The 10,038-nt window shown below is 51.1% G+C and overlaps 1 protein-coding gene across 3 annotated transcripts in view; it reads right to left on the reverse strand.

Moving 5' to 3' along the window:
- The window catches only part of Cc2d2a (coiled-coil and C2 domain containing 2A), a 123,905-nt gene extending 114,212 nt beyond the window's left edge, over window positions 1-9,693 (reverse strand). For all 3 annotated transcript variants that reach the window (XM_023699587.1, XM_023699596.1, XM_004624556.2), the window contains exons 1-3: window positions 9,533-9,693; window positions 3,001-3,125; window positions 602-685 (exon numbers count right to left, since the gene is read on the reverse strand). In XM_023699587.1, coding sequence (XP_023555355.1) covers window positions 602-685; window positions 3,001-3,039 — 123 coding nt within the window. In that variant the 5' untranslated portion in view covers window positions 3,040-3,125; window positions 9,533-9,693. The remainder of the gene's footprint in view (window positions 1-601; window positions 686-3,000; window positions 3,126-9,532) is intronic.
- Between the last annotated feature and the right edge of the window lie 345 nt (window positions 9,694-10,038).

Below are 10,038 nucleotides of genomic sequence, written 5' to 3' on the forward strand. Positions count from 1 at the left end.
GGCCCACACCCCAGGGCCCACACCCCAGGGCTCCACACTCCAGGGTCCACACCCCAGGGCCCACACCCCAGGGTCCACACCCCAGGGCCCACACCCCAGGGTTCCACACTCCAGGGCTCACATATCCAGGGCCCACACCCCAAGGCCCACACCCCAGGGCTCCACACCCCAAGGCCCACACCCCAGGGCTCCACACCCCAGGGCCCACACCCCAGGGCTCCACACTCCAGGTCTTATATCACCGGGGCCCACACCCCAGGGTCCACACCCCAGGACCCACACCCCAGGGCTCCACACTCCAGGTCTTACATCCCCAGGGCCCACACTCCAGGGTCCACACCCCAGGTCCCAAACCCCAGGGCTGCACACACCAGTGCTCCACTCCCCAGGGACCACATCCCAAGGCTCCTCACCAGGAGCCTGCACACTGGCCCTGCCTTTCTACCCCTGTGTCACAGACCCTAGAGCTCCAGACGGTGGGACCCCCATGAGGGATGCTCACCCCTGTCGACAGATTCTGTGCCCCCTGAAGGTGCAGGGACTGCAGGTCACTGACCTGTCCATGCACTGCCCACACACTCAGTTTCCAGTCCTTTCCTACCTGTCTCTTTCTTCGCTGTCTTTGAACCTTTGAGCTCTTCCTCCGCCTTCCCACATCTGCCTCTTGGTCATCTTCAGTGGACTCCTGTGTTCAGATGCAGAGGGAAGAGGGGAGAGAATGAAACTGAAAGTGGAAATGAGTTTCAAGCATTAGAGTTAGAAACAAGCAAGCTGACCTCAGGGCTGCATCAGAAGGAATCAAGTGAGAGTGAAGAACAGTTAACATGATGTAAGTGGTTATCACCAAGACGACAGGCTCTTGGAACCTTGAGTCCAAGAGAAGCGGTTGTGAATTGGATGTTGAAGCGCTGGCCCGTATTCACACTTTCCAGATTTATTGAGCATGTGCTGTGTTCCAGGGACTGGGGGAGCGGGAAAGGGTGTAAAATGCTCCCCACTCATCATCCAAGAAAGGCAGCTACTTCACAGGGAAATCTGTCCTGACAGGTGGGTAACCAGAGGCCAGGACGGACGTCAGACTCGTACATGGGGTTCCACAGTCTTCTTTCAAATTCCCAGTCTTATAAGCATGGAAGAAAAATGAAAATAGAGTACATATTGGCTAAATCACCCCAAGAACTGCACTGCAGAGGAAAACTTGGCAAACTGGCTTGAATGCGAAAATCATGAAGGCCATCTTTCACACATCACACCTCTCAGCGTGTTAAGCATAGCATGTCAGAGCAGAAATCTCAGAGCTAGCCAAGCTCTGAAGTTTTCTTGTCCTAGAGTCTCATAGTCCGGGGCATAAGCACCTCTGTGCAAACTAGAGGTGACAAGATACACACAGATCCTCTCATTGGGACACTGAATTCGCGAGGTCTGTTTTTCTAAAGTGTCGCTTTTCTAAATCGGTTGTCTTTGTGCTAGAACACGGAGCCTGGATCACGGTCTGAGAGGTTTTAACGCAGCCACGTGTAGATTTCGGGCCGGCCTTTTGTGGAGGAAGAGCTGATGCGAAGCATGCTGGCACAAGGTTTTGGGGTGGATTCCCCTTCCCCACAGGGTCCACCTCCCTCTTTCCTTTGGGTGCGCGGGATGCAGTGTTCTTAGCTCAGGAATGCGCCAATTTAATTGCAAGATAATGGTAGCACTGAGGTGTGCAAGTGCTGTTCTGAATACCAACCTGTTTTTACTGTCTTACAGTGGACTTATGAAAAAGCCAGGCTATCTTTTCCCTTCCAATAAAGTTTCCTCTTTGATCGTGGGGAAGTGGTCCATGCTTCCGCCATTCCCTTGGTGAAACTTGCAGTGGAATGAAATGGAAGCTCCATGCGGGCCCTGGGCTTTGGTCACACTGGACTCCCCAGGACTGGAGGGCCAGCACAGGGGGGTTTTGTATACCAGGAGGCTACTAGAGATCCCTGTGGCTTGTGCGTGCTCCGTACTGTGCTTAAAGTAAATCTGTATGGTTTTTATAAGGTGCTTCCTGAGTGCGTCAGAAGCTTTCCAGTGGAAACAGCTCAGCTTTTGTCTTTGGTATAGAGCCAGGGAGCCCTGGGAGTAGTGAGGTCAGAGAGGCCCGCTCCTCCTCTGCTCAGTGGTCTGCAGTTTTGATTGCGTGTGGCTCTCCTTCTGGGGCCTGGGTGGGGCTTTAGTGAGTTTTTGTGTACCATGAGTCAGAAGTTGCAATTCTGTGAGAGCGTTTTATTAGCAGATGCAATTGATGTGACCTACAGCGGTGATGCCCACACTGAAGGTGATGAGAAATCTTCTGCTTCAGGCAGGCGTGGCCCAGTACCAGGTGGAATCAGAGCTGCCGCGTGGTGCAGCTCCTGACAAGGGGCCTTTGTTCCAGAGCATTTGGGCAGAAGACGGCTGGGGGTGCCCACGGGCCTGTATCATCCTCACTGTCTCAGCCATGTGCCTGATAACGAATGCCTGGAAACTGAACTTGGCCTAGGAAGCCTCCGTACCTGGAGGCTTTCCTTGACAAACTGCAACATAACTTAGTGTGTGAAGTAATAGGCTCACTTGGGAGCCTGCGTCGTGCCACAGCACTGTGTGCCCATCGTCCTAGGCAGTCAGTGGACCAGGGAAGGCACCGCAGAGCTCTGAACCCAGAGCCACAGAACCTAACGAGCTGTTCTACTGTTCCAGGTTCTCCACTTCTGTCTTCTTTAAAGACAGCCTGGCCACAGCAGAGTGGTGCTCTCGGACTCATGAATGGTCCTTGGTTCAACTAAGCACTGTTAAATTTAATCTAAGAGGGGCTGGTGCGGCATGCCAGGGGGTTGAACCCCTGGCCTCCAGGTCTGCCCAAGCCAGCACTTTAATCTGCTGAGCTATCTGGCTGGCCCTATCTAAGGTTTGCTTAGCGGATGCAATTCATGCTTGCTGTTCATCTTCAGTTTCTCACTAGAAATACATGCTCCAAGGGGGCTGTAAACAACCACTTACCTCTGTAATTATTTTTACTTTTTCTTCCTCAGGATTCATGTTGGCTCTGATGCATCCACAAGAAAGAACACTGGGGCCAGCTGTATTGCTCAGTGGCACAGTGCCAGCCTGGCAAGGGCCGAGTCCTGAGTTTGATTCCAGACACAAAAGAGAGAAAGAAAGAACAATGAAGGCATCATTTTGAAATCAATGAAGTGTCATTCTTCTTCCATTAATGAAGATGAAGCTGATCTTGACAGTCGCCCAAGTGTGTGCGCTGAGAAGACTGTGTCCACAGGAATACAGCACCTGCAGGCCAGCCAGACGGGAGCTCTGCAGGAGAAGGAAGGCGCTGGGTGCGTCTGTGGCAGCTCCCCAAGGGTCCCTTCCCAGCTTATCCCTTCCCCAGCCACTCCCCTCTCCCGCTCCCTCCTCACTCTTGACCTTGGTTTTCACTCAGCAGAGAGATGAGACCAGAGAAACTCAGTCCCCTCATGTCCCCGACCACCCCTGAATCCCGTCTCCCTCTTTCCGCTTGCTGCTGTGGGCTCACGTATTCCCTCCTAGTCAGCTGCTTCCCCTGTCTCTGGGTCTCCCTCACTTCCTTCCTCTGGGACCCTGATGTGGACAACTCTGAGGGATTGCCTGACAGTCACCTCCTCCTGCTCCATGTGCTCAGACCATCAGTGTTAAAGTGCTGTGATTTATTTGTTCCTTTAAAACCAGATCTCTCTCTTGACTCTTTCTTTCTTTCTTTCTTTCTTTCTTTCTTTCTTTCTTTCTTTCTTTCTTTCTTTCTTTTGTGGTACCAGGGATTGAACTCAGGACCTTGCACTTGCCAGGCAAGCGCTTATTCTACTAAGCTATCTCCCCAGCCCTTGACTCTTTCTTTCTAGCTGCTACCTACTTTTTTTTTTTCAGCCTTTATAGAAAATTCCTCAAAATAGTCCCTCTTTCTACTCATTATTTTGTGAGGGAAGAGACTACCACTCCCTAGAGCTGTGCTTGCTGAGTCTAATGGCACCTGCATAACCTCAGTGCTCAGTGTCCTTGACCGCACAGGAAGCCATTAGTCCTGAGAGCAGCCTGTCACTTCCTTTTCAAATGCTTCCCTCACCGGGCTCCCAGGATAAGCTCCTTCCTGATGTTCTCTCCGCTTCTCAGTGGCTCCTTAGCGTCCTTTGTGGTTTTACCTCATCTTCCAACACCAAGCCCTGGAACGTTCTGGGGTTCAGCCCAACCTGCCTGCTTTCTCTGATCTCTAGGCTTCTCATGCTGTGTGCTTCTTGCCCTGACATCTCGAGTCCAGACCTCTCCCCAGAACTCCAGATGGACCCAACATCATCACCACCTGGTGGTCACCATCACGTGCTCAACATTGCCAGACACAGTTCTCGACTTTTAGCCTGGGTCTGTTTTCACTGTAGTCTTCCTGCCCCCATAAGCAGAAATACAGTCTACTCAGGCCAGAAATCTTAGCTTCTGTCTCACCTCTACCTATGTAGCACATCTTCAGAGGGGAACTGCAGGTGCCAATGTGCCTGGATGAAAGCGGAATGACACATCTGGAAAGGCGGTCCTTTTTTTTTTTTTGTATTTTAGGGAAGGGTCTACAGGGTGTTCAGGGTCTTACTACTATATCAGACTTGTAGTGATCCGCCTGTTTTCCAGCCTCCCAAGAGCTAGGATTACAGGCATGCACCACCACGCCCAGTCTCAATTGCCATCTCAGCGCGCCCCAGGGGCGGGTCTGGCAATGTAGGACCTGCGCCTGCGTGCGACACTTGAATCCACTGAGCTGTGTGGCCGGCCCAAGGAAAGGCATCCTTTGGATGCAACTGTACAGGTGTTTCCAAAGGGGGTCAGTGTGTGAGTCAGAGGGGGAGAGCTGTGCTCAGCATGCAGGGCACATTCTGCTCAGCTGGAGTCCCGTGGAAAGCACACGCAGAGGGTAGATTGCGCTCTCCCTCAATCCCCTCAGAGCTGGGCTCTGCTACGGCTTGTACCTGGGTGTTCCCCTAAAGCTTCGAGTGCTCACAGGCTCTGGGGAGGAGGCTGGATCACGGGTGTGTGACACTGGTTTAAGGCGATGATAAGGGGATTAATTTACTGATTGGCTTGGTGTGCGTAGCACCAACCAGTAGGCCAGGACCCCGGATGGAAGGAATAGAAAGCCAATGAAAGAAGGAAGGATGGGGCTACTGGCCCCTGGCTACCGGCCCACCGAGTGTTTCTCCTCTCCTCTGCCACGTGGCCCTGCTCGGAGTTAGCTGACTATGACCTAAAACCGCTACAAACTCTGGGCAAAAGAAACTGTTCCTCCTTTAACTTGTGGGTGTTAGATATTTATGATCCTTTCCTGAAGTCCAGGCTCTATCATACTGGCTCATCTCTTTGGAGAACCCGGACGAATACAACCCTCATGCTTGAAATCCTGCCAGCTCTGGCTGTATACTGTACTCAGGCTCATTGCTACTCATGAAAGGGCCTTCTCTGTTCACGCCCTGGTCGAGCGCCAACTTCTCCCCTGCAGGTGACCTGAGGAATCGCATTTCTCCGCTTCCTCCGTGGCTCGCCTGCAGTATTCCCTTCGCTGAAGCCAGAGCGAATGGCTGAAGATTTAAATTAGATCAAGTCTTTCCACCAGAATCCTCCGGAGACAGTGCTTAGCCACCTGGGGCCAACACAACCTGCTTTCTAGGTCCTGCAAGGCCCTGTCAACTTTGCACTTGACCTTCCGCCTCAGGACTTACGTACTGAACTGTCTCTTCCGCCTGGAGTGCTCTTTCCCAAGCTGTCTGCATAACTCTTTGTCTTTCTTTCACAGCCTCCGCTCCCTGAGGGGCTCATATTTCCTCAGTGAGGTCTTCCTGAGCATCAGAGGACAGTAATCACTTCTCTCCAGCATCCTGGAGCTCTCTTAGTACTTTACAGCGATCAATGTCCTTTCGCACAGGACTTACTGCCAGTCAGCCTTTGCAGGTAGTTGTGGGTCTCTGCCCGTCAGTCACACAGCTCCCTGAGTGCAGGGACAGGGCTTTGTTCATTGCTGACCCTGAGGCCCTGGACCCTGGCACACAACAGACACTCAACACACGCTTATCAAATGAATGACCCGATGACTACTTATTGGCCGTGTCCCTGTGGTCCTGCTCTGGGAACCTCTTAAAGCATCTTGTCCTCTCTCGGTGGCTATGAAGATTCAGTGGGAGAAGAGACAGATTCTGGACACAGGGCTGACACCATCTAAGTCATGCCTAATACGGAATCCAGACCTTAGATGAAAGATTAAACTTCTTTTGTAGGGAGCCCACTGCCACGGCCTCGGCACTGACCCACTCAGGAGGGAAGAGCCCCTCCTCAGGCCCTCCCCCAGCGCTGTTGCACTGCGGGAGTGTGTTTCCAACACCTGCTTTTGGGGGACACACTTGAACCACAACTTGAATGGGCACAGAGCTCCCCATTCAGGGCAACAGGGAAGGACAAATGTTACTCTGGCTGGGGAGATAGCTCAGTAGAATAACTGCTTGCCTGGCAAGCACAGGGTCCTGAGTTCAATTCCCAGTACTGCAAAAAACAAAACAAAACAAAACAAAACAAAAAACAGCTCATCTGTGGCCTTCTGCATTTCCCTGACCCTGCTGGGGAATTAGCACCTTAAAGGGGAGTGAAGCATCTGAAAGCCCACTGTATTCCACAGGGGCCTCCACAGATAGAAGAAGGACAAAAAGCGAAGCCCACTGGGAAATAAAGAGGGGAGAAGAAACCTAGAGAGGACCACTGAGAGATATGGAGGAAGCCAAGTTCTCTAATAAACAGCTCTGGCCACCACAAAACAGAAGGAAAAAACTGGAAAATATTTTAGTAAGTAAAGAATGCCTCTCTATAAATTAAAAAAAATCTTACAGAGAAGGAAAAAATAGAATTAGGAAATGACAAATGTGGCAGAATTACCTTTTCTCTCCATTTTTTCCTGATCATTACCTTTGAATGAATTTCTAAGGAAATGAAATGACACCAAAATTTATTTTTCTTCTGAACACTATAGCTAAGAAAAGATAAATCGGCCCGACTCCACTTTACCAAGCCACCATCACCCTCATTTTTCCGGGGCACTTGTCAATCTGCTCTTACTGGCAACATCCAAATAGGAGACGGGTCTCCCGCGTGCCTGGTTGCGCGGTCTTTTGAGGTGTGCTCTCTCTGCCCCCTCCACACTTCTCGCTGAGCAGTACCGCCCCACTTATGTACGAGGCGACGGGCCTCTGACGGCTGTGCAGTTTGTGCAAGGTCAGAGCGATGAACTGTCAGTCAGCTGTGACGTCCACACTGCGAGCCCGAAGCCCTCCCACTCCTCGGCGCCCTCATGGGAGTCTTGATTCTGCGTGGTCACCAGCGACCATTCTGCCCTAGGTGACTCCGGAGGTATTTACACCTGGAAACTTCGGAAGCACTATGCAGTAGGAAAGGCTTAGGCTATGCCAGGTCAGGGGAGAAAAAAAATACAGTTTCAGGCAAAGCAGGGATGCCTTCATCTGAACAACAGGGTGAGGGATAGATCAGAGCCTCAGCTAGAGGGGGATTAGTGAGGACACCCACAGGGACAGCAGAAAGGGGTGGAGGTGTAGAGGGAAGCAGCATTCTGCACAATGTAGCTCAGGCCTTTTAAAGCCTTGTGCAGAGTTACAATGAAATCGGGCACTTATGGAAACAGTGAGGACTTGGTTAAAATTTTTATGGTCCAGGGTTCAAATTCCAGCTTTATTTATCAGAGACATGATTTTGGAGCCATCACATGCCATCTTCTCTGTGAACAGCTCTCTGTAAAATTGTTGTCGTACTATTTCAAAAGGTGGTTAGTTTATAGAACCTCTGTGATGCAAAATGTGCAGGAAAAGTGCCTAGCTCGGACCAGCTTCTCTATTTCGGTGGTTTCATTACTAAGAAGAAGCTGCGTGTGGTGGTGAATGTCTGTAATCTCAGGGTTCTGAGAGGCTGAGGCAGGAGGATCTCAAATTTAATGCAGCACCTGGGTGATTTAGCAAGACTCAAAAGTAAAGATAAAAAGGGGTTGGGATGTAGGTCAGTATGAAGGCCCTGAGGTCAATCCCCAGGGACAGAGAGAGGACAGAGGGAAGGAGGGAGAGATAGAAAGAGAGAGAGGGAAGAAGGGAGGGAGGGAAGGAGGAAAGGGAGGGAGAGAGAAAGAGAGAAGGAGGACGGACAGACAGAAACACAGGGAAAGGACACGTGAAAGAAAGGGCTGAGGAGGGAAAACAACTGGGGGTGTGAGTGGAGTCATAAGAAAAGTCTTGTGGGACATTTAAGCCCCTCTTTAGTTCCCACCCAACCTGCACCCTACAAGCCCTATCTCCACCTGCCTCCCTCCAGCCAGGCCCAGAGCTTTTCCGTTTGTTTCCTTGTGGTGCATTGGAGACTCCCCACCTCTTCTCCATCCCCGCTTTCTCCCACACTTTCTCCCTGCGTCTGGAGCTCCTGTCGGGAGCGCACATTCCTGTCCGTCTTCCTCAGTCTCAGAGACCTTAGCAGATACCACACATGGTCTGTTTCGTGTGTATTATCTAATTCTATAAGTTATTTCAGTCCCAGCTTTCTGTAGTGAAAGGCTAGTGACAAATAGCATTGGAGAGCTCCAGAATCAGACACGCGTCACGTTTGTTGCCCTGGAAGGGTGCGTATAAAGCTATAGTTGCACTATGCAGTGCGGTCCGGAGCCAACCTATTTACAGGATGGAGTAAGAGCTGACCGCCCCTCTCTGGAAGGAGCCCTGCTGTACTCCAAGTGCTGCAGGCCCTGCTATAAATCCCTTGTGGCACTTAGGTCATCGTGCTGTTATTATCGGATTATGGAGCTGTATTCCCAGCAAACCCATTTCGGACCTGGCCTAATTCATTTTTGCACACTCTAAATAGAAGCACACTGCCTGCCGCACTGCTGACGCTCCATAAATGAGCTCCAGATTTTTCATTCTGGCTCTGGATTTACGTGCAGAAAAGTTTATTTAAAAAACGATCATGGACGTGTATTTCCCATTTGAGTTTATCAATGTTTTTCACAGCCCCTCTTGCCAAAGAAGAGGAACGATTGACTTAAGCCACAGCCAGGAGGTTTTCCCAGGTTTCCTGGGGCCCCTGCATCCTCAGCCCTGTGGTTTGGAGCACTGTCTTTGCCCTACGCACAGGAAAGTGCAGTTTGCAGTGAGCCATGCTTCTTCCCTCAAACCAGTTCACTGTAAGAGGCTCCTGGAGGCAGCAGGCGGAGCCGGCTGCTCAAAGGGCTGCTGGGTAAGGATTCCCACTCTGGGATTGTGACAAGTCAGATTGACATTTCCTGCCAGGCAGACGCAGCTCAAATTAAAGCTGCCTGAGCAACGCTCTGTGTTTTCATTTCAGAGCGTGAAAATGCAAGCAAGAACCCTGTCACAGTTCCTTCAGTCCACTGTCTGCCTACTCAGGAGAGGTCAGTCTCCATGCCAGTAACAGAAATCAGGAAACCATTGCCACGCCCTGGTCCCCTTAAAAAGAGATTTACCTTAAGAAACTCTTCAAAAGGCACTTTGCAGATGCCGCTGGCTTTCTAGGATGAGAGGCAGAGTTGTACTGTTGAATCTTCAAGTCTGGAGGGAAGGGCGGGATGAAGGGGAGACCCAGGGCTGCTCCCTGGGAAGCCCGGCCAAATCCTAGGGTAGAAACACCAGCTTAGCAACCCGTTCCCAGGGAAGGTCACTGGCAGCTTTTTTTTTTTTTTTTCTTTTAAAGAGACAGCCTCCTTCTAGGCATGGAATCTAAATGTACCATGCAGGCAGGGGAGCACAGCCTTCAGGAGGAGGAGGACCCGGGGCATGCAGCTTAGCCATTTGGAATCCCGAGAGCACAGCTGGATGGCACAGAGGTCCGGCTTAGCGGTAGCGCAGTCCTCGTGGGCTTGCTCAGGGCTCCAGGGGACGTCAGTGTTTTCAAGCTGGATGAGGCAGACTGAAAGCCTAAGTCTAATCTCTGCCTATTCTTTGAATCCTACTACAATTACTGAAAAGGTTA

The sequence above is a fragment of the Octodon degus genome, unplaced genomic scaffold (genome assembly GCF_000260255.1).
Source record: "Octodon degus isolate 3935 unplaced genomic scaffold, OctDeg1.0 scaffold00006, whole genome shotgun sequence".
NCBI classification, from domain to species: domain Eukaryota; kingdom Metazoa; phylum Chordata; class Mammalia; order Rodentia; family Octodontidae; genus Octodon; species Octodon degus.